Below are 25,591 nucleotides of genomic sequence, written 5' to 3'. Positions count from 1 at the left end.
AAACTGTCACTATTAGTTCTAATAGAAGCAATGCTTATGATAGTCTAGATAGTTTAAAATACCAAGAGAACAAGGTCACATAATGAGAGATTTGGCCTCTAAAGAAAATTGAGTGATGTTCTTTAAAAATCCTCATGTACTTTCCTGTTACTGTAATTCTTCATTTCAATCAATCAGAAAATGGGCCCCTGTAATTTTTTTTAATTAAAATACTTTTTCCATTATCATTTAGAACTCTGTAACCTGACTTATTTAAAAAAAAAAAAAAGGCATCTCAACCTGTTTTAAAATATTTAAGTTGAAAAGTTTAAGATTAAAATTATAAATGAGATCTAAATCCACATACATTTTCTGAATATAAAATATTATTTTCAGTTTTTGATTAAATTTTTAAAAATAAATATTAATGAAAGGTGTAAGAATTTGTTAAGAAGCACATGCTTTAAATGAGCTCTGAATTAGAACCTCTTTGTTTAACCTTCTTCAAATTAAATGAATGTATAAAGCTCCCTATACTATAGGATTGGAAATAAAAATACTTTCTAACAGCATCACATCCATATTTTCTTATTTAAAAACAAGTATGTTCTTCTATGCATAGTGATGTTAGCGTATTAAAACTCTTCAGAACACCTTTCTTCTTTATGCTATTTAGCTGTCCAAACTAGTATGGATTTTTTTCTTTTTTTCTTTCATGTTTGCCCCATCAACAAAACTCAAATGAAGGGCCTTGTACATACCTCAGGTCACAATTCCTTTTCTGAATCCATTGAGGCAAACTATATTTAAAATTCAGAATTATTCAAATTTTAGAAAGGTATGTTCTAAAATGCCTTAGAGGAATCTGGGGTAGCATTCCACAATCAAATATATTAATATATTCCTTAAATTAAATAAATGAATATCCATATTAAACACAGGTCAGGTTAAATCAGGCCACAAATGAATTAGTTTTTCACAGCTTTTCAGAGCTCAGATTTGCAGGTAAAGGACTGTGAATCAATGTGCTAGTTTTTTTGTACCATGATTTTCTAATCTGATTTCAGATTTACCCTCCTCTAATCTATTCTACATAAAACAAAGTTAATCTTTTCAAAATATAACTGGTTGATTAAAAGTAATGAGTTAACATGATATCCTGGAACAGCAAAAAAAAAAAAAAAAAAAAAAAAACCACGCCAAAAAACCTAAAGTAAAAGCAAAGGAAATTCTTATAAAGTATGGACTTTACTTAAAAATGTATTAACATTAATTCATTACCTGTGTCAGACGTAGGACAGTAATGCAAGATATTAACAATAGGGAAAGTGGGTGTGGGATATATGGGAATGTGATATACGTGAACTCTCTGAACTATGTTTTCAAGTTTTCTGTAAAGTGAAAAGAAGAAGTTTATAAAATGCACACACACACACACTCACTCTCTCTCTCCCACTCTCTCTCTCTCTCTCTCAAAAGACAGTCTTCTATTTAAAAGCCTGAAACTACTTCCTCATTTGTTGGATTAAATTTAGATTTCAAGGGTTTCTCTGGTGGGTCTCCATCTAAATTCTTCCCATTCCCATTTTGGCCTTTTTGTTTACGTTCTTCCTCCAAATGGTATGCCTGTCTCCTCTCTCTCCTCTCTCCACCTGCCGACCCTTTTTAAGATAAAAGGAAATCAGAATTCCCTAAGACCATCTCTTAGTCCTTAATGATCTTTGACTTACTCTGAGATATTTTTACGTGTATGTATTCAACATGTTTCCTTATTTACATTTCAGCTCATTCATATTTAGCTAGTTGCTCCACGTACATCACATACCTGTTACTGTGTTCAATAAATCAGAACAAAACCTTAAATAGAAGCAGACTTTTCATTTTCATCAGCTGATGGTCAGCATGGCTTATCTCCAAAAACACCTCTTCCCACTTTTTGGGTATGACCTTTACAGCACAGTATTTGGATGAGAATATATTACATGAATGCTTGTTGAATAAATATATGTACACAGTTACCAAACCCTTGCCCCAATCTGTTCATTTCCCATGTTTTCTGTGACTGACACTTGGGCATCATCTGAGAATACTCTTTCTCATCCATCATCCCAAATACAGTCAGTCAAGCTCCCACTGATTCCAATTCCTAAAATTTCTCTCAAATACTTTCGAATAGTTCTTTTTCTCTACTATCATAGCCTTAATTTATCTCCAAAATACTGCTGTCAAGATCACATTATCTTGATGAAAATCTAGCTGACTTTCTTCACTGCTAGAAATTCTTCAGACTTCCTGCTGCCTATACAATGAAATCCAAACTATTTATCATAGCAGATAGTCCTTGAAGAAATGCTTATTGCTATAGCCTCAGCTCCCTGCAATATTCTCGGAATAATGAACTACATATACTACTGCCCCAAATACACCACACGTGCTCCACAATCCATGCCTTTGCACAAGCTGTTCCCTCTACCTAGGAAAGCCATTTCCCCCTCTCCTCTTCATCACCCCAACTTGTTCAGAAATTAGTTCTTGCTTTAAAGCATAGCTCTTTTGCAAAGTCTTCCCCCACTAGTACCTTCCACTTAACACATTTCATTTTCATCATTTGCTTGTCTGGCTATTACAGACTATGAAGCTGTTGAGGACAGAGTCTGTATTATTAGTCCAGGTACCATCAGTAAATAGTAAATAGTAGTTAATTAAATGTTTGTTAAATCTGACATACACACACATACACACAAACCAAGGACAGGATAAAGTTGTTCTCATTTATAAATTAGCTTCAAGGAAATACATAGCTTTATATAATAAGAATATTTAGCAATCTTCCCACAGAAGTAATTTGTACCTAACTCTTAAGTGACAACAGAAAATAGTTATATTGAAAAGTTTAAAGTTAGAGAAAATATATTTTAAATTTATTAAAGAGTGAAAACATCCTCTTTGTAAACTTGTACCTGGGCTGTTTGTTGACTGCTGGGTAGCCTGGTCAGACCTAGCAGATACTCAAATACTTTTTATAATGAATAGAAATGAATGATGGGAATTTCATCTCATTTCCATTTCAGGGTAGATGTCCTAAGAAGCAGATCAATAAAAGGCAGACATCAGAAAAAAGGACTCGGCTTGCACAATCAATCCAGAAAGCAGGTCCTCTAACTGTGAATATTCCAGAACTGAGTATGTTATCTCCATTGCCACACACTCTCCCTCCCAGCAACTGAGCAAGATAATTACTTTCAAGCAAGGCTCTGTGGTTCTCAGTCACAATGGCCCAATACAAGCACACAAATAATTCTTATTTCTGTGTAAAACTGAAAACATTCCTGGAAGAAAAACAGATACCATAAAATTTTCAAAGCCTTCCTGAAACATTTTTTTACTTAAAGAAATTTTTACTTCTTTAGAAAAATTACATAAATAGCAAACCATGTCTAATAAAAGAACATTCTATAAACTCTGACCAGGTCTCATTCATGTCTACAATAATATTTACAAAAAAAAATCCATAGTTCATAATCCACATCATTAAAATTATCACAATACTGCAAATTAAAAATCAAACACTCCTTTAGCATTTGGTTTTAAGAACCCTCACCTACAAGGATGAACAAAGTCAACACCTTCTCATTTCCTGCAAGAAGCATCACTCCTGTATAAAAGAAAAATGATCACTTACCTTTTGATGCTTAAAATACTACTTATTATTAATTATTCTAGTATACCTGATTTCTAAAATGTATAGATTAGACTAATTGGCAAAGGATCATTGCTTCTTCCATTTGTCTAATGACAAAATCAGGTGTTTCTAGACTATAAACTGGGTTTTACAATTCCTAAGTGATCAGAATTCCTAGCAAGCTATAGACTTTTTAAAATATCAAGTCGTACACATGTTGAAGTGGAATCAACTTTTCGTGATACTCTAAAAAGCAACAAAGGCTAAAGCTCTATAATTAAACAAATGAATAATTACATATCCAATTCTAAGCGTTACAAATGTGCTGTTATTCAAAAGCACTTTCTTTGCCACTGAAAATCCATTTCCTTTTCTCTTTGTAGCTGAAAATTAAGTCATTAAAACACAACAAAAAGACTTTGTGTAAATCGAATAAGGAATTTTGCTTTATGCTAAACATCATAAGTTATAAGAAAATATAATCATAGTTAAACAGTAATATAACTACCATTATTACAATTTATAATTATTTTAAAATAGAATTAATTAAAATATAAAACACATTTTCAACCACAAACACTGGGAACAAATGTTTTTATATTTAGAGAATATAAAAGTCACCTTTCACTCATGAGCTCATCTGAGACTTTTTGCTCTTCATATTCCATTTTGTCCTTACTGGTCTGGCTTATTTCCTCACTATCTAAAACTACTCCTTCATCTTGGATTTTTGGTCCTTGTCTAATTATTTTCAATTTCCTCTTTTTGATTTTATTCTTAGTAAATTCTTGACATTGGTAAGCTCTGTCATTGTCCATGTCCTGATCTCTACAACCTTCGGGCAGCTGGGTCATTGTCCGTTTGTTGGAGATGTCCTGCGGAACATCTACTGCCATGCGTTTTACCTTTCTCCTCCTGCGTAAAGTTCTGTTTCCAAGGTTGTCCACAGCAAAATCAGACTCATGCCATAGAGGTCTTTTCCCTCGAACATTATTATTTAAGTTTGATGACGGCCTGCGCTTTGCCACTAACATTTGGTCATCAGAGTCACTATGATCCTTTTTATTATTATTGTGATTCTCTCTATAGTCCTTGCTTGGTTCTTCTAAACTTGAATCAGAGCCTTCACTTAAGCAGTGACCAGTCTCCCATGGGTGATGAACATTATATGACCTCCGTTTTCTCCCTCTCCTTTTCCTTGCCTGGCGTTTGAGAGGGCAGGATATACTTCGAGAATGGTCTCCTGTTTCAGCAAATCCACCTCGAGCTTGCTCTGAGCTCTCTTCCAACGCTGAGACAAGATCATGAACCAGTTCCTCCATGGTTCTACTGAAATGCCTACATTTTTTAGAGAAAGGAAAAAAAGTAAAGAAAACAGTCACCTATAACTGTATTTAACCTAGTTTTCTACAGCAGACAATTCACTCTAAATTTGACTAAAATGAATAGTCATTACAAAATGCTTAAAAGCTATTTAATTGTACTATTCAAGATATTACAGTTGCAAATCTTCTGATTTTTAAGCCTCTTTTTTTGTAAGTTCTTTTACTAAACATAGGAATTATTTCAAGACAGAATAAGCTAATATCAGGAGTGAGAGATCCCAGTACTTTATATTTTTACTGTGTAATTATGGAAAAAGTCTTTCTGCTTAAATAACTGTCCCCTAGTCTACTCCTGCCTTTTTCTGGAGCCAGTTTTCCTAGAGCAGATATACAGTGAACGTTCTCAGTCTCCTCTGTACCCACTAATCTCTAATTAAAGAAGAAAGCGTGAAATCCTCTATTCACCACGTGCTCTAACAAATCACTGCCATGATATAAGAGGCAGACAAAGAGAGAGAGGTACGTTCAAGATAAATAGTTGTAATATATGTGAAAAGAAAGTTTACCCAAATATTAGGCATAGGCCAAACTAATGTCATAACCAAGGGAAGCAGAAACTATGTTTATATTCTAACTGGAGCTTCATTGGTCAAAAGGTCCCATCATTAACTCATTCTGAAACACCACTTTAAGCTCTTTTTTTTTTTTTTAAAGAGCACTGAACTACATTATCAGTGAGAAAATTATTCAGTAATCAGTAAGGATAAGTATTAGTAGTCTTTGGAAACTTTTACAAATTATACTGGTCTTTTCTAAACCCAATTCCCAAAGATTTTAAATTAGTTAGTGATATAAAGCCCAGGTATCCAATGTTATCTTTTAAACATTACAGATAATTCAGATATGTACCTTTCTTATGAAGACCACGAGCAGTCATTTCTCAAATTGAGTTCTAGAGGCACCTAGGGATCTAAATATCCTCAACAGTCCTACAGAGGCTCGTACAGTTTCTAGAGTCTACAGCAGGGGTTGGCAAACTGTTCTGCAGAGGGCCAGATAGTAAATGTTTTAGGCTTTGCAGGCCATTAGATCTCTTACTACTCAACTTGGCATTGTAATGCAAAAATAGCCACAGGCAATACATAAATGTATGGACATGGCTGTGTTCTAATAAACATTTATTTGTAAAATCAGGTGATGGCTAGCTATAGTTTGTCAACCCTTGCTCTATATAGTCTCTCTAGTCACATATAGTCTCGACAGTCTATGATTTCAGGCTTTTACAAGTTCCCTATACCAACTTTCAACTTTGTCTTTTCATTTCAATGAAACCTAAAAACACACACACATTGTAATTCAACAGGATTTACCATTTACAATATGACGCACACATATAACTTCTAACATATGAGTACTTACTATGTGCCAGGCCCATTTCTAAGTGTTTGTATAGATCACCCTATTTCAACTTTTTTGGTCTATTTTTTGTTTTTGTGGCTGGCGGTACAGGGATCGGAACCCCTGACCTTGGTGTTGTAACACTACACTCTAACCAACTGAGTTAACCAGCTAGCCCGTGTATTACTTCATTTCATTCTCACACAATAACCCTATGAGGTGGTAGATGAAATACACAGAGACAAAGAGATCTCTGTCACAATGACACATCTAAATGGTAGAGATAGGATTCAAACTTTAGAACTATTGTTCCAGTGCCTCAGGGTTTACCGAACTACAGCCAAAAACAGCTACATAATTCCTGTATCCAGTTTGTATTTTTTGTTTATGAGTGATTTAGCTCCAAGTAATACTACTTTAATCATTGAGACAGATTTAACATACATCTGTGTAAAAGCCAAACGACTCATAGTTAGGTATTACATTGTTTTGAATGGAAAAAAGGGGTGGGATACCCAAATCAACTAAAGGCACAGGGTAGTATAGCTGATGAAAGTGATTTGGGTTCAAAGAACCAACCCTGTACTTGTTAGTAAAATATGCACTGTGAGCAATTAAGTAAAATGGCATTGCCTTCTGGTTAATGTAGCTTTGTATTATTCAAATCTATCTTCTTTGGCATTCTGAATATATAAACAAAATGCCTATACAGATACACAGTTTTCAAAAACATGGTGATTCAAATATATATATATATATATTTTTTTATTTATTGTAACAAAGTTAATTGTACATATCTGTGGGGTGCAGAGTTGAACATCAACACCTACATGCAATATGTGTTGCTCACATCAGAATAATTATTATATTCAATAATATACACTATCATTGCTATTCATGGCCCTTTACCCATTCCTCCCTCTCCTCTCTCTCCCTGCTCCTAGTAACCTCAGTTGTCCTTTTGAAAGTTCAATGTATTATTGGGAATGTTGTGTCTTTCTTCTTTTATTTATATGTTTATTACTTTAGCTCCCACAGAAAGAGAACATATGGATTTTCTCTTTCTGTGCCTGGCTTACTTCACTTAATATGATTTTTTCTAAGTTTATCTATGTTGCTGCAAATGGAGGTATTTCATTCTTTTTTATGGTAGAGTAGTATTCCATTGTGTTGGCATTGGTGGTATAGTGGTGAGCATAACTGCCTTCCAAATACATATTTTAAATAAAATCTGGAGGGCCATTGAGATTTCTTTTTTCCATTATAAGGGTTCTCTATATAACTCAAGTTCAGGAATCTGCATTAGATTAAGAGAAATATCCAATACATGGTAATTAGAACCCAGCCAAAATAAGGGCTACAACTCCGACTACACTGATGAGCCAAATGGATCTCTTTTCTATTATGTATATGGTAATAACTGCCTTTTTGTTCTCTCTTAATGCAATGAATATTTTGTTTTTTCCCTTTGCACTATTTCTTTGGAAGAAATGTGGTCTGAAACATTTACGATTTCTGAATATAATATTGCACTTTTTAAAAGTCCCTCAAAGCCAGTTTAACATGTATTAAAATAAGCACCCTTTTTGTAAAAGACTGTATCACGTGGTTCTGGAGTAACTTACTTTTAGAGTTTTCTTATCAATGGGTAAATGACTTTCAAAATATTAAAACATGAAATTAACTCAATGCATGAATATAACATCCAACTAAAACTTCAGTTTATTTTGAAAGTTACAATTTCGTATTTTACTTTAGAAGAGAAAATTTGGTGATATTAATAATAGAAAAAGTTTATCATGGATTCAATCCACTGAAATCTGATATCTTCAATTAATTTTGTTTAAAAAGTATTACTATAATTAATAGACTTTAACAAAATACAACCAATAATGTTACTAAACATGAAAGCCAAATTTCTTTAGGATCTTATTAAACTTGTGTTAGCCTTATTCAATTTTATATTGTTTCTCTCAAGAGAAAATAAGCTATATTTTTAAAAATATTCTAACTAGAAGACTCCAATTTATTTTATGATGTCAATGAAATATGAATCAACTAAAATTACTTTTAAAAGCTTTTGTTTAAAAAAACCGTATAAAAACACAGAAAAAATATATTTAATCTAAGTGCTATTCAGAGTTCAAATCAACTCTAGTTTCAAACAACTAGACTCTTTTTTAAGTCAATCCCAATCAAAACCCATGTTCATGAGCCAGTAATATTATAGTCTGTTCGTATTAAGCTACTTCACTAACATCTCTCAGGTAAAACTGGTATCAACTGGCCTCACAGAAACAAAATCATTATATTGGAGGCGAAACCTGGAAATACAGAACTTTTCTCTATAAATCTGTTCTTATTGAACATCCACAGTTTTAAAGTTTGAATTATAGTAAATTCAGTGAATATACCACTTAACTAATTAGAGATTTTTATATTCATGTTTGTAAAATAATTTACCTTCGTTTGGAATTCATCTGGAAATGAAATCTTTTGAGACTAGTTAGCATCAGGTACAATGTCTAAGATAACAGCTCATTAATAGTTTTCTTAAGATAGCCCAGATGAACAGAATACCCTAAAATAAAAATTATAGTCCCACCATCTATATAAAGTTGGATTTTGTAAAAAGAAATGACTTGATCAGATGAGCACTTTTTTTTTTTTTTTTCCCAGATGGTACTAGATTATGCAGAGCAATATAAAATGTATGGCCAATCCAAAAACTGATAAGCTGGTTTTATTTAAGAATTTTCGACCAAAGGTCAAGTTTGTTCATTTGTCCTCCTCTGGGCAATATTAAATATCCAGTAAATTAGTGAACTATTATCCTTGGGTTCCTTACCACCAGACTCTAATCAATTCAGAAAAAAAAAATTTCCTAAAAGTATATGATTAAAGAGTAAGGAAGATCAACTAGTGTAGAAAACATGCTATTGAGTTTAGAGTTTTCCTTCAAATGTTCCTGGTTCAAGGAAGAAGAATCAGGAAGCTACCTAGGACCTAACTTACTGCTTACATCTCCCGTAAGGATTGGAAGCTGACTGATAGCCCAAGAGCTCTTAAATGGCAGTCAACAGTATAGATGGACACAGCAGGAGTGAAGAAAGCCCAGAAAACAAATTCCTCCAATACTAACAGTCAACTATTTTATCAAAATCTATTGTTTTTTGCAGCCTCTACTACCAATAACTACTATTCTTAAGAGGGAGAAATATAGCAGGTACAGAAAAATTAGTCAGGGAATAATTTCTTTGCCTGAACGCTGATAAAAATAACTATAAAAAAAGGATATACATGTGTGTCCAGTGAATAAACATAACAAGTTCATTAAAAAACAAAGAAAAACCTTCCAGGTATTACTAAAGGGTAACTGATTACAGCTATTAAACATCTAGTTATGGAGAAAGAAATAAAATACTGTTTATCACCTAGCACATGGTAAAATTCTCATCTTCACCTCTCTAAAACATGGATTATCTCTTCTACAAAGTTTAGTAATTTTAGGAGGGAAGTGCTAAAAGTAAATTATCTGTTGCTAAGTACAACTGCTTAGTTAGCTTTCAAAAATTTAAGGAAGAAATAACCACTTATGTGATAGTTTCTGTATGAATGAAAATTAAACTTGTACAAAAACATTACAGACTAACACACAGTACATGGTCAAGAACTATGCTCATGAATACATATTATGACTATTCACAAACTTTAGAAGAAAATTATTGGAATTACATGCCTCCATAATACTGTAGACTATGATGACAATGGGTTAGTAAACACGTAAATGGTGAACCTTAAGGATGACACATTAAGGGCTAAATTTTATGACAATAAGATCCATGAGAATTATCTTAAGATTTGTGCTGTTCATAATAACTTATAAATTTCCTTCCTTGACGGTAATATTATATATCAAAATAAGTCTTTATCTGAACCTCATAATCTATTAAGAAATTTTGTCTTCAATTTTCTCCTTTTATATATCTGGGAGGGTCATCTTAGGAAATTAAGAATAACTCTAACATTAAATGTTTACACTTATACTAGTTTAGAAACTCCTTGAACTATTTATTTAAACCATTAATCAGAAGTAAACTTTTTCTCTCTTTTTGAAACACGTAAGGTTTGGTGGGGGGAACTATCATATTTTAAAACGTACATGATTAATTGCAACTGTACATCTACTCTATGCAATAAACATGGAATAGAATTCTCTAAAAAAAAAAAAGACTGGGTGGAAGCTGTTGAAGACTTGAGCTCTGGAGTCAAAGCTATGAATATGGAAGCTAAATTCTGTTAAATTCATTAACCTTGGGACCTTGGACAAATTACTTACCTTCTGATTCTATTTATTCATCATAACAATGGGTATCATTTCTACCTTGAAGGGATTTTGTGAGGAAGAGAGTGTGTACTTAATTTCTAAGAAAAGTTATTTTACCTTTCAACAACCTCTATCCACAAATAAGAAAAACTGGTCACTGAAATGTCAAATCATTCTGCTTGTAAAGTATAACTGAATCCTGAGGATACCAGAGTAAAAGCAAAGGACTTTGACTTTTCTAAGGTTATGAAGCATTCTGAATGTTGGGGAAAAGGAGGATAACATACATATGCAAAATCACTGCACACAATTTCAGGAAGTTTAGGACTCCTTAAAGATGCTATGGAACTAAAAAAAAAACAAAAACAAAAAACCAAAAAAATCCCAAGATTAAAATAAAAAGTGAATGCTGTATATCTTAACTACTCCCACCTTAATATAAACGAGAAAGAAAAAGATGAAAGAGAATAATCCTTCCCAGTTAAGATCACAAGGCCACCAAACAGAAAAACTCATTTCCCATAATGGGAGCAAAAGCTCCAATGACTAGTATTCAATTGTAGGCGCTGCTGGCAGCTGCTACTTTGTCACCTTTGTCACCACAGAAACACTCAGAAAGCTTTCCTTCCTCTTTACTCTGGTAGCTTGGTGAAAACCAAACCACGATTGTCTTTAAGAAAAAAAAAGTCTAATTCTATTTTCCAAATTAGTGACTTAATAAGGCAAATTCATCTATTATTTAAATTTAAAGACCATTCTTTTCATTTTTGTTACTTCACTTAATGACTTCAAGAGTCACTTAAAACTTCTTATACTCTAATCGCTTTCAAAATGTAAACTATTGAATTAACAATTGCCTACATAAAATAAAGTCAGAGTCTAAAACAAACAAAATAAAAAATTTAGAACCTAAAAAGTAATTCATTCTAATTCTTGTCAATATGCATGTATTCGACTGCATCTAGGCAAGCTTTTAGTAGGTAGGAAATGAGTCTTATTTACAGCTTATACATGGTAACTACTCAGTAAATATTTATTGAACAGATAATATATCCTGAATTCCTGGAACAGGAATAAGAATGAAGACAGCTGAATATTAATCACAGGTATCTAGCATGCTTGCCACATAACAGACGAAAAAAAAATATGTTGGATGAACAAACTAATGAGTGACTAATGAACGAACAAATAACAAAAGGAAAATATGACCTGAATAAATATTTTAGACAATTCAGATTTCAGATTTTCTGCCATATTAACAAGCCAGACACTCTTAAGTTTTTAGTTAAATAAATGTGAAATTAAGAACAAATTATCAAAGACAGTTTGAAGGTTTTCAGCTTGACATAAATATGAATGCTAAGAAGCTACACCAAAATTAACAAATTACTTGCCCCAAATCATACTGGCTATTGCTTTGATTCTTAATTGTTGAAACAGAAACCTGACTCAAACAAAGCTGACAGTCCGAAATTGAGTTCAAGACCCAAAAAACCCAAAAACCAGTTACTCAAAAATGCACATTTTTTCCTATACCGTTTTCCAGACCGAAAGAAAATCAAAATACCAACTAGGAATGAAAATGGAGAAACAAAGCTCCAGTGTCAAAATAGTTTATTTTAACTTTTTTTTTTTTTTTTTAAAGCAAAGCCACAAAAAGTTAAGTACATAGAACACCACAGTTCAATAAAGAAATAGTCTACATTTATCCATTTTGTGCATAAAAATTGAGCTGCCAACCTCCACACTGGAGAAAAACCTGAAAAAGTCATGATGGGATTTAAATATGTTAACAATTCCAGGCTGGTTAACAAACTTGGGTATATACTTTCTAGTACACATATTCCTTGAGATAAATTGTATCATATTGAGACTCATAGGCACTATACGAGGGTGGTTAAGAATTTTCCTTAGGGGGCCGACCCAGTGACTCACTCGGGAGAGTGCGGCGCTGGTAGCACCGAGGCCGCGGGTTCGGATCCTATATGGGCATGGCCTGGTGCGCTCACTGGCTGAGTGCGGTGCGGCCGACACCAAGCCAAGGGTTGCGATCCCCTTACCGGTCAGAAAAAAAAAAATTTTTTTTTCTTTAGGTGTACTGGAATCATACTACAAATATAACACTTAGGCAAATTATTAAGACTATCTTTGCCTCCGTGTCCACCTTACCTAAAATGCAAAATACACCTACCTCAAAAGATTTACATGAGATGACATATGTATGTAAAACCTGGCACCAAGTAACTGCTTAGTAGTAGCTTCCCCAGTGGCACTAGGATTTCATTACTGGGATAAAACATACATGCATGGTATAGTAAATGTTCAATAAATAAAAAAGAAAATTACATTAAGAAATTTTGAATGACTGGACAGTTGTGCAAATAAATTAGAAAATAAAGGTTCCAGTTCTCTAGAATACATGCATCTACAAAATCGGGCAAGATTTTAAGAATTTCATTCAAAAACACTAAGTGCAACGTGCTATGTTACACTCTGATGCCATAAGAAAGGACGAGTTGCGAGCCATCAAGTGAAAACAGATTCTTTAAAAAAGAGAATTGAATAAGCTTTCTCTGTATTATAAAGAGGTACCTAACCATGATTCGGGTAGAAGATGGAAGGCAGAGAAGAGTTGAATGAGTCATAGTTCTTAATTAAATAGTCACCTATTCTCCAAATTAATATCACCATAGCAAGAACAGACCAATTTATATATAGCACACTCTGTCTCCCTCCCTTACCGCGCAATGGTAGCCTTGAGGGGGAACTCTGCGGTGATGGAAATGTCCTTTATCTTGATTTGTGTGGTGGTTATGCAAGCATAATACAATTGCTAATAAAATTAAGTATTTAAAAACTGTAAGTTTTATTCTGTGTTAATTATACCATTAAAAATGGCTCATTAAAAAAGTGCTCCCTACTTTTCTCACTGGAAAATGTGACAATTTAAAAGTAGCATAACCAAATCTATACTCATTTAAAAATGGTCTGATCCAACTGAAAATATTTTGGGAAAGGTATTCTTTTAACTTTTCAGTGACAGGTGATGCAAAAGAAATTCTTTGAGATCACAGACTACTAGAATCCCCCGTGTTCTATTTTCTGCAGAATCCAGGAATGGACATGCACTTTTTAGTCACATTTCTTTCACCTGTTGGTCAAAATTTATGCTACAGGATTGTCAGTGGGAATTTGTTTGTTTCACTGCTTGTCTTATGTATGGTAGAAAAAGGCTTGGGAGAAAAATAGGACAAACATCACAGAGTTTTTAAACTAGAAACCCAAAAACTAGCTTCTAGCTCTAGGATTAAAATGTGCAGGGCAACTTTGGAAAAGTCACTTAAGTATTCTGTGCCTGTGATATTCTGGTATTATAGGATTGTCATAAGAATAAAGTATTAATTTGTGAAAGCACTTTGAAAAGTCAAAGCAATATATTATTCTAAAGTGGCACTGGTGATGTGATACTATGGTCATAGTCAAACCCCAAACTTAATCCTGACATTTATATGTTCTTAGAGAACACCAAAAGACATCTCATTTGAACTAGAACATAACGTTCAAAGTAGGGGAAACAGGTAGGTTAAACCCTCCCCCCAAAAGGGGTGGGAGAATAATGTCTCTTCTACCACTAAACTTCCAGAACTCTAGACTTCTGGGATTTGATATTCCAAGACACTTGGTATAATCCGATAAAATTTAAAAGAGGGATGGAGAATAAGGCCTGGATTAAGACAAATACTGTTCCTAGTCCTGTCAACCATCAAGGGGGAGACGAATTGCTCCTGTGGTAGGGAGAGCTTAACTCCTAGAATATGCTAAGTGTTAGACAAGCAATCAGCAAGCATTTACTGCATTCCTTCACAAATCTTTAGCACACACCTCAACGCCTCCCTCAAACTGCGTCCATCCCGGGCACAAGCGAGAGCAAGGCCCAGATGTCTTATGATCAAACATCACAACTCCCTCCCCCTTCCACTCCAGGTCAGCAGCCTCCGGCCATCCCACCCTTTTCCTGACCTCCCATCCCCAGGGCCGCCAGCCTCACCAGCTGTTCCCGGCGGCTGGAGCTCCGATCGGTTGGCGCCCGGCGGCCCCGAACATTAACGACACCCAGGAGCCTGGCCTCAAGGCTCAGGCCCGAGAACAGATTCCAAATTCTACAGCACCGGCCACTGGCAAAGGGTAGTTCAGCATTTTGAGATGAGCTTCCGGAAGCAGACTGGAGGCGGAAACCGGATGCCCGGAGCAACCATTTCCCCTACTTCTTTCCCCTCCTATAATCGCCTCTTTTTACTCACAGAAAAGATAAAGGCCAATAAACTAAACTTTCTGATACACAAAAATTTCTTATTTCTCTTTCTAGTATCCTTGAAGACGAAACAGCGTGCAAGAAAAGAGGAGTGAACGGAAAGTCGCACCCCCGGGGCTAGACTGTGCTGTCGCCCAGTTGCCATGGAGACCGATAGCAACACCGGCCGCGAACTGGGGGGCCGAGAGGCCATGGCGACGTTAGCCCGACTGCAAGGTCGGTCTTCGTTTGTAGGAAGTCAGTACTACTTTAGGAACAGGTAAGTCGTGAAGAGAGGGATCGCGAAAAGGGCCGGCGTGGCTTTGGCCGGTTGTTTCTCGGCGGGAGTTGCCTAGTTCATGAGGAGAACCCAGTTGTGCCCCCGTGGGCCGCAAACATAATCAGAAGTTTCAAAGTAGAGTTACGGTGGAGGGTGATTATAGATGGAGGGCGGCCATGCATGCGCAGCTTGACATGGTGTGAGGGAAAGCCCAGCATCGATAACATTACAAAGTGAACTTTTTTTTCTTCGACATCATCACTCCGCAACGTGATGAAACCCATGTTCTCCCTGTGGAAGAGTGAATGGCCTGCCTGGGGTCCCCTAGGCCCTCTAGCTCACTGTGGCCCCCGTCACCTAGCGGTGAGTCGCCCTTATTTCACAAACAGAATTGAACTCAATTATTCTGTGATTCATTGTTTTCTTAAAGTGAAAGTATCTAAACCATTGTAACATAATTAGTACACATGATTAATAGAAGAGGGCAAAGAAAGACTCTAGCAGCCTTCCCCATCTCTCTACTCCCAAACTTCTCACCCAGGAACAGGTTCATTTTAACTGGCCTTCTGGAAGCATTGACCCAGGAGTTTTACCAACATAAGAGAAACTGGAAAAAAAAAAAAAAAAAAAAGAATTAGGCTATGATAAGACACAATGGAAAGTTTGTCAATAAGACAGGAACTTGTTGAGTCATTCTTATTCTAACATTTATTTCACCTACTACATTGTTATTTCACCAAGTACTTCTCTTACTGCACCGATCATGATTCAATTTTACATTCTTATGTGAGATAATATGTATCTCCCCTCCTAAACTAGAAGCAGAGACAGTGTCTTTTTTTTTTTTTTTTTGCTTCCTACTACTTCATTCTCCAATGTCTATCATAGTTTCTGACACATAATAGCTGCACAATGATTTGTTGAATAATCACATTAATGAATCTTTCTACCAACCATTGGTCCTGGTTAAGTAAATGTACTAAAAATAGCTAAAGATATAAATTATCTATTTATTTAGCATTTATTTACAGTATGTGGCATGCCCTGTATTTATTTATAACATACATATATAAATGAAATAAGCTCCATCCCTCATGATGTTCACGGCCTAGTATGGAATATAAGCATTTGAAAAATAATTGTGATAGAGTAAAATGAACAGGAAGAGAAAAGACTAACATTTCTTGAGCATTGATTATATAGGAGGCATTGCACTAGGATCTATAACATGTGGTATTTCATTTTGTTTCCACACTGTTACAAGTAAATATTAATCCATATGTTTAGAGCTCTAGAGAGTGTTTTAGAAAAGGCTGGCGAAGTAACACAAAACAGCAAATGATATAATTTCCCCTTACAGATTTCACTGTGAAATTTTTTGTTCCCATTGCATGGCTTTAGACAATGGGCACATTTCCCCAAACATGGAGATTGGACCAATGGCTAATACTGCGCAAAGGCTATAATGAAGATAATCTGGCATTCTGAATATTTTATTTATTAGTATTATTAATAATATTTTCAGAGTGAAGGAATGTCTCTTAAGTTCATGAGAGAATCAAAATTCTGAATTTGCCTAGTTAAAAAAAGCAGAGTATTGATAGCTTTATGGAAAAAAACCATATAAAATATTAATACATGGAAGAGTAAATAGGCAATTTCCTTGAGAAATTTTTATTGTCGTTCTCCATCTGTTATTGACTAGATCAGTTCCTTCTAATCTTTAATGTGCAGTAGAATCACCTAGAGAACTTGTTAAAAATGCAGATTCTGATTCAGTGTGTCTCAAGGCCAGAGAATCTGCATTTCGTGTGAGGTCCACTTTGCGTAAAAAGGATGACTTTGTAGAGAAGGAACTGTGTATGGGCCTAACATTTAATTTAATTCTTTTTTTTTTTTTTTGACCGGTAAGGGGATTGCAACCCTCGGCCCGGTGTTGTCTGCACCACGCTCAGCCAGTGAGCGCACCGGCCATCCCTATATAGGATCCGAACCTGCGGCCTCAGTGCTCCCAGCGCTGCCGCACTCTCCCGAGTGAGCCACGGGGCCAGCCCATAATTCTTAAACATTCTTATGAATTATATTTATTTTCTTTTACGTGAGGCAAGGAAAATGAGATTCAGTTAGGTTGGGTAATTTGTGTAAGGTCACACGACTACTAAGTATCAAAGCCAAGTAATCTAACTCCAAAATCTATGCTGTTCACTACCACTAGACAAGATTTTCTTCCCACCAAACTGGTCTGATTGATTAAGTGTCAGTAAGCACCAAGATCCAGAAATCCAAATAATTAGAGTAAACTGTTCCAAATCCATTAATATGTAGGGAACAGAGTTGAAGGATATTTTAATTCTCCTTGGTTTCTTTCCATGTCTTACTTGTTGGTAACAGGGTAGTAAACAAAATATTTCTACCTAATGGCTGGTATCAGAATGACACTGAAGTTGAAAGATGCCTTTATGGGAAAATACATTACCAAGTGCTTAGATTAGCATCTGAGTCCTCCAAGGCCTGGAAGTCGACCTAGGAAAGTTGAAGCTCCTCTGCTTTACAAAGAGGAAATACTTGGAAGTCCAAGAAGTGAGCAGCAAGTATGGGAGGATATGCGATGAGAGAGCTGGGGGAATTGGGGGAGTGTTGTCTGACCAACCTGAATCCTCTGGAAAGTTGCTCCCACCGGTACTGTCTGGTGTGCATTTATGTTTTGGCCTACCCATCAAAGAGACTGAATATTGTGCCTAGGACATTACAGGGTCAAGAAAAGATAGTACCCAATTGTTATTTTACAGAGTATTGGGCTTTTTTGTTTGATTTTTGTTTTTTAACTTTCACTAGTAACTCCTAGTTTCATTTGTATTCTTCTGAATTATTGAGATTTTTCTTTTTGACTTATTGTTCATTTATACTATCCTTTTTGCGGAAAGAAGAGGTTAGTATATGTTCATTAATCCTATTGTTTATTTTCCCTATATTCTTATTTAAATTTTGGTTAATCAGTCAAATTTTAACAGGAATGAGTTAAAATTTCCCTCCTCCACTGTGTTTCTCTAGTGGTTTTTGTTATATTATTTAGCTTATACATGTGTAGTAGTTTTTTTCTTCATTATTGGCTACATTTTAGTCTTTATCACTTGTTAAAATTTTCACCTTTAAATTCTACTTGTGTTATTAATATTGACCCTCCTTTATCTGCTGGAAGTTAATTATATCATTCTCTATATTTCTCTTTATAAGAGACAAATTTTGTGTTTTTTAAACTAAAGAAGTTTATAATGGGCTATGTTAGTTTCTTTACGTGTATTATTGTGATTGATATGTATAAACATTTCACATGTCACCCTATCCTAAGCTACTTTTTAATTCCTGTTCCTCTTTTGTCATGACTTCTTATGTATAAGCTATATTTGACTTTATTTTAGCTTTTAAAATAAAGGAACTTATTTCTAACATTTCTGGTGAGAACAAAATGCATTCTACTAAGATTCTCAACTCTGTAATTATAAATTAAATATTCAGTGATTAATTAAACACACTTCTTGAGCTCCTACTATGTGCTAAGTACTGTTCTAAGTACTGAAGATACAATAGTGAACAAAAAGTCATGAGGGAAACAGACATAAACAAATAAACATATGTAATATTTCAGCTTGGGATAAATGTAACTGAAAAGAATAAAGCAAGGTCAGCTGAACAGAGGGAACAAAGATGTTATTTTGTATAGGGTGGTCTGTGGAGGCTCTTCTAATCAGGTAGTTGAGCACAGTTCTAGAAAAAATGAATGAGTGGGCATACTAGATAGCTATCTAGGGGAAGAGCCTTCATTAGCTGGAACAACAAGTCCTGTGGTCCTGTTGTCAGAAACCTAAAACAATGTGTTGGAGAACAGTGTTATTAGAGCACAGTAAGCAAGGCATAGAATGGAAGGGGCTTTTAAGCCATAGCAAGGGTATGGGATTCTATTCTGATTGATATAGGAAGTCATAGGCGTTTTCAGCAGAAAAATGACATGATGTGACTTCCCTCTATAAAAATAAGTAACAAGGTAACCTCTGACTTATTTTTAAGTTGGATAAAGCATTTTGCTTTTGTTTTTCCTTTTTTTTTTAACTTTTCTCATTCACTTCCATCTTTTATCAGTCTCTTTGTGGCCTGACTTCTGCTTCTTAAAATTTAAGTGAAATCTGCTTCTGTAAATGAAAACAATAACATTTGAAATAATTTTAAACCATATGTTGTTTTCAAAAGATATGTAAACAGAAATCAGCCCAATATATGTAAAACTATTTCTTAACTGACTTAGATGAATGGAAAGGTATGTGGAAGGGGATATAGAGAAAGCGGTTGCTGAGGAAGAGATCTAGAAAGAGACATACTATATGTCTGTAGAGACATCCTATAGAGACCAAGTGTCCAACTGTCAAATTCCAGACCGTTCACCATCTAACAAGAGGCATGGGGAGTGCATGAGGATAGAGATAAAGGAGTAGAAAGATAAATAAATTGTATTGAATACTTACTGTGTGCCGAATACTCTGTTAAATGCTTTCACAAACATTTTATTTTATATAATCAAAATAATATGTACTAATATATAATTATATATAATATATTCAAATAATATTATTAACACAATCTAATGAGGTGTTTTTATTATTCCTAGGTCACAGCTAAGGAACGTGAGATTTAGGCAGTCTGAATTACTTGCCAAAGATCATAAAGATCATAGACCTAGTGCAGTTCGATCCATTTCAGTCCGAGTTTGTACTTGGAATAAGGGGATTTTAAATCATTAAGTCCCTGCATGGAAGTATGTACGACAGATACATAAGGTCTAACCTACCTTTCTAAGGTCAGGTTGAGGAAAAGAAACCATCCAGTATAGTACTCTCTAGTATAAGACTGATGACTTGCCTGTACTTCATTACTCTGAATCAACCAAAAGTAAAATGTTCCCTACGTTGGCCTGATTCTGGAATCCATTATTCCCATAAATGTAATAAATTTGTTTCTAACTTTAACATGGTCAATTGACTATAGTTCCTGCTTTTGTTCGTAATCTAATAAGTTGGTTCAGTGTCCTTGAATTTGTACAATCAGCTTAGTCCTATTAACCTAAACAAATAACAGCTTAGTTGAATAAACATGATTTTCTTCCTCTGATTCTAATTAATTACTGAATTTTCTGTTATAGCTGTGCTCAATTCTGACTAATAAAACTTAGCTAGGCTTCTTTCAAGTATCTAAGGATGGTTTATGCCAAAGTACAGGAAGAGTTCAAATCCTAACTCTGTATTATTTAAGGCTTAAATGTAAACTCTCATATTTTTTCCTTACTTAAACTCTTTAAATATCAATTTTTCCATCTGTAAAAGAGACAGTAATGCTTATTGGTATGTTAACTAAGAAGGCTGAATGATCATCTGGCACATTAGTAAGCACTCAATAAGTGCACAATTATAATAAGAAATCACAACAGGAGGGCATAGTACAAAATACACATGATCAACTCAGTGGAGGTCAAAAAAGGCAATTGATAAACTTACTATGTATTCCTGAGTATTTTTCTTTTCTTTATTAAAAACTTAAAAATTTTATTGATGTATTATATACATTTAATGAAGTGCATAAGCTGTAAGCATACAGCTCAATAATTTTTACATAGATATATACCTATGTAACATTCACTCAGATAAGAATCTTTAGTGTTTGTTTTAAAACTTTTTATAAAATAAATAAAAGTAAATATTCTTAATGCAGAATATATATCTAAAACCAACAGCTAACATCAGATGTATTGGTGAAATATAATACAGATGGTTCCATTTAATTCAAAAGCAAAACAGAAATGCACACTAGTTTGCATATGCCTCATGCCCTAAAATACAGATTCCAGTTTGCCAACATGTTCATTGCTAGCTCGTTGAAGGGAAAAATTTTAAAATGAACTGTCATTGCCTGTCAGTCCATCACTGCCCAAATGACCTGAGCAGATTGCCTTGCATAGATTTCAAGCAATTGAATATCTGTTAACATAAATAGGCAGAGAAACTTCATAAGCCATACTGTGAATTGATTGAATTGTGTCCCCCAAAGTTCATATATTAGAGGCTTAATTCCCACTGTAATTGTTGAGTGTTCAAAATCCTATTATGGTAATTAAAAAGTGGAGCCTTGAAGAATGAATTAGATCATAGGACTATGCCATAAGTGAATGGATTAATAATGGTGGTCGGGGCATGGTTCTGAGGGCTTTTAAAGGAGAGCACATGATAGTCTATCTCTCTCTGCTCTACCATTTTCTGCCACAAGAGACTCCTGCATTGCTGTAAAGCCACCACCAATGAAGACCCTTACCAGATGTGTTCTTTAGACTTTTGACTTCCTATGCTCTGAAACTGGAAGCAGTAAATTTCATTTTCCTATAAATCACCCAGGACCAAGTATTTTGTTATAAGCAACAGAAACAGACTAATACACCATTTAAGGAAATTTTAGTTTGTAGGAAAGAAACTAAGCCAAGAAACCAGAACAGGTGGCTACTGTGGAGTTAGAGCTAACGGATACAAGATATACAAACTTTAATAAAAATATAAAAAGAACTTTTACAGAGATAAAATTAGAAGAAAAAAGTTACTGTAATCAGTTTTAAAAATAATTTTTTTCAATTTAAAAATGTAATAAATGAATTAAAAAATAGAATAGTCACTACTGAAATGTAAATATTTTAGGAAATCAAATGAAGGAAACATCCATAAATACACATAAATAGAAAGCATGAGTGATAAGATTAACAATATGGAGGATATATATATCCAGAGGACTTACTATGTGAATAGTGCTTGCTGCAGAATTTAGAATGGAAGTGAGGAAGACACAGATTAATAATAAAGAAATACTAGAAGAAAACTTTCTGATAGAGTTTGGATGTGTTGTCCCCTCCAAAACTCATGTGGAAATTTGATCCCCAATGTGGCAGTGTTGGGAGCTGTTTTAAGTCATGGGGGCAGATCCCTCATGAATGGATTAATGCTCTCCCTAGGTGGGGGAATTAATGAGTGAGTTCTTGCTCTATTAGTTCCCACAGAGCTGGTTGTTTAAAAGACCCTGGTACCTCCTTTCTCTCTCTTGCTTCCTTTCACCGTGTGATCTGCTTGTATCTGCTTGCTGCCTGCCATTTATCACCATGAGTAGAAGCAGCCTGAGCCTGCGCCAGATGCAGCTGTTCCAGAATCATAAACCAAATAAACCTCTGCTCTTTATAAATTACCCAATCTCAGGTATTTCTATTGTAGCAACACAAAACAGACTAATACAGACTAATACACTTTCCTAAACTGAAGAAAGAGTGTGACTTTGAATGAAAAGGACTCTGAGTCCTAGATAGGATTTTTTTAAGAGACATACTTTTTAGATATTATCTGATGAAATTCTAAAGATACAGGAAAAAAAAAAATCTCAAACTTCTAATCCAGACAAAAGAGAAAAAAGTTATTTGCCAAGGAAAGAGACGAGCATTGAATGCCTTACCTGCTCAACACAGGAATCTAGAAGATAAACGATAATTACTAATGATTCAAGAGAGTTATCTAAGAATCCTAGCAAAAATTCATTGGCAATGAAAGAAAGGCATGTAAAGGCTCAAAGTTATGTCATCCATGTATCCTATGTGAGGAAATGTACTAAGAAAGTACTCTCTGTAACCAAATGAAAATTAAATCAGAACAAATATCTCAAGATAGGGAAAGAAGAGAAATAGAAATATTAGAAATAGCAAAGAGCAATTATACTTGTAGTATTTATAGTTAAATTTAAATGAGCATTATGTTACTGAGATATTTGGGATACCTTATTATATGTAGCTAGAAGAATCCAGTTGGCACTTTAAGTGTTCTTTCTAGACATCTCTTTGGGCAACTTCAGAGTTCATTGTAAATTTTTAATCTTCCAAGTGATTGCAGGCAGTAGTCTTGCTAATTGTCTCATTAGTACATAATATAGGTTCCTCTTTTTTCAGTTTCTAATATCAATTTTCTCACTACTATTTCAGCCTACATGAATAGTTTCTTCACTGACCTTTGGAACTCCTGTTCCCCTATCATGCAGTCCAAAAGCCAATGCCATTATGTTCTAGGTTTTTGAAGTAGCAGTCTAGGACTTAAAAGGAAGATATGAACATAATGAGGAGCTAAGTGGACCACAGAAGAGAAACCAATGAAACTTTTAGAGATAATAAACACAGTATCTGTAATAAAAAAAAATTCACTAGATATACACATATATTTAAAATTATTGAAACAGTCTCTAATTTACAGAAAAATTACAAGTGCAGTGCAAAGATATACTTTTCTAAATCACATGAGAGTAAGTTGCAACCTGATAGCCCCAGTTTTTTACACACAAGGGCATGATATAACCACAGTTCAACCATCAAAATCAAGAAATTAACATTGGCACATTTCTGCCATCTAATCTTCAGACTCCATTCAATCTTTGCCAACAACCCCAATAAGGTTCCATATAGCAAAAAGTATCCTGTTTGTCCTTTCTCTTTAGTTATCTTTAATGTGGAACATTTTCTCAGTCTTTCTTTGATATTCATGACCTTAAAACTTTTTAAGATTACAGATCAGCTATTTTGTAGAATTTCCCTCAATTTAGATTTATCTGACTTTTCCTCTTTAGATTCAGGTTATGTGTCTTTGGCAGGGATATCACAGCAGTGAGGCCGTGATCTTCTCAATGCATTCTACCAGACACTACGTGATTTTGATTTGTCCCATTACTGATAGTATTCATTTGGATCCCTTGATTAAGAAGATGTCTGCTAGGCTTCTCCACTGGAATATTCTCTCTCTCTTTTTTTCTTTGTAATTAATAACTAAAAAGCAGGTACTTTGAAAGTATGTATTTATCTGTCGGGTCTGCTGCAGGCCGACCTGAACAGCCCTAGCCTCATTCCTTTCGGTGGGTGAGCGAATGGCCTGGATTCCTCTTTCCCTCCAGTCCCCTTTGGAAGGAGATGGGGGAAGAGAGCTGTGAAGAGAGGTGAGCACAGCTGCCGGCCCCAACCGGCCCGGTTTAAAGGACACTCAGACGCGGCGGGGGTTCTGTCGAGCAGTTCCGTTTATTATCACACAAGCACATGCTTTTAAAGGCAAATGGAGAAGGGAGGTTTTTTACATAATCCTATCAGCTTAAAGGTCAAGGGCATGCATCCTGTCTCAATGCCTAGCTATTGCAACCACGCAGTGTTCACGAACGCAGAAGCACGTATTTGGCCAATAAGGACTAAGGCAAGGTTCCCGCAGACACCCCCACCCTACTTCCTCCTGGCGCCTTCTTAGGCTGCCACGTTAATATGCCCTTGTGGGCCCATAATGGCGCCACTTGTAATGTCACTTAAGGTGGCGTTAGTTTTTGAGGCCCGACAACTCCCCCTTTTTGTTTTAATAAGGCAGCTGGAGGCGGCTAACCTTCCCAGCCTCGCCTCCATTCCCTCTGGTGGCTGTGCCTGTCTTAGGTTGTTTCCCTCTGGAAATCTTACCCGTCATTGACTATCCAGCCAAGCGGGGGGCGGGGCGGAGCCTTAGAGATTGACGTTGATTTCTTAAAGGGCCATATTGATCCAAGGGCTGTCAGGGCTTTCATTATGGGCTACCTCCTCTACCACCTGGGTTAGCATTACGAGAGAAGTGGTGTTGTGCCTTATAAGGGACACAACCTGGCGAATGGCGTAAGGCCCCAAGATGATTAAGACAAGGAAAATGACTAGGGGGCCCGCCAGGGAGGACAGCAGGGTGGTGAGCCATGGGGAACTTAAAAGCCAGCTTTGGAATCAATTACTATTGGCTTCACATTCTTTTTTTTGCTTTTCTAATCCTTCTCTAAGCTTAGCTAGGGAATCTTTGACCACTCCAGAGTGGTCAGCATAGAAGCAACACTCTTCTTTGAGGGCGGCAAATAGCCCTCCTTGCTGTAGAAATAGCAGATCCAATCTGCGTCGGTTCTGTAGCGGCTTGCATGACCTCCCAGGTTTGGTTGGCTGTCTCGTGGGGACCTCCCCCGTTGGCAGAGGCCTTTGTCCTTGTTGACCCGAGGAGGGTGGCCACTTGGAGCATCCACAAAGGGTTCATAATGCAGTCTGAAACATACAAACAATAAACTCCTCAGGGTCCTCAGTACCCTGGGTGTCTGGCAAGAACTTAAGATTTTTTGGCTGGGACCCATATAGGGGTTGACTCACTGAGGGGGAAGACACAACCAAAACCTCGACCCATAGTTGGCAACGGGTCAGGGCCCCTCCACCGGC

General features: G+C 35.5%; 2 protein-coding genes across 2 annotated transcripts in view; one reads left to right on the top strand and one right to left on the bottom strand.

Moving 5' to 3' along the window:
• Positions 1–14,830, bottom strand: part of GPATCH2 (G-patch domain containing 2) — a 164,311-nt gene extending 149,481 nt beyond the window's left edge. Inside the window, exons 1-2 of the mRNA XM_063113450.1 lie at positions 14,760–14,830; positions 4,283–4,999 (exon numbers count right to left, since the gene is read on the bottom strand). Coding sequence (XP_062969520.1) covers positions 4,283–4,999; positions 14,760–14,815 — 773 coding nt within the window. The 5' untranslated portion in view covers positions 14,816–14,830. The remainder of the gene's footprint in view (positions 1–4,282; positions 5,000–14,759) is intronic.
• Positions 14,831–15,186: 356 nt separating this feature from the next.
• The window catches only part of SPATA17 (spermatogenesis associated 17), a 245,377-nt gene continuing 234,972 nt past the window's right edge, over positions 15,187–25,591 (top strand). Inside the window, exon 1 of the mRNA XM_063115289.1 lies at positions 15,187–15,282. Coding sequence (XP_062971359.1) covers positions 15,215–15,282 — 68 coding nt within the window. The 5' untranslated portion in view covers positions 15,187–15,214. The remainder of the gene's footprint in view (positions 15,283–25,591) is intronic.

Source organism: Cynocephalus volans, chromosome 11, assembly GCF_027409185.1.
Source record: "Cynocephalus volans isolate mCynVol1 chromosome 11, mCynVol1.pri, whole genome shotgun sequence".
Taxonomy (NCBI): domain Eukaryota; kingdom Metazoa; phylum Chordata; class Mammalia; order Dermoptera; family Cynocephalidae; genus Cynocephalus; species Cynocephalus volans.
This window is presented reverse-complemented; position numbering and strand designations above follow the sequence as displayed.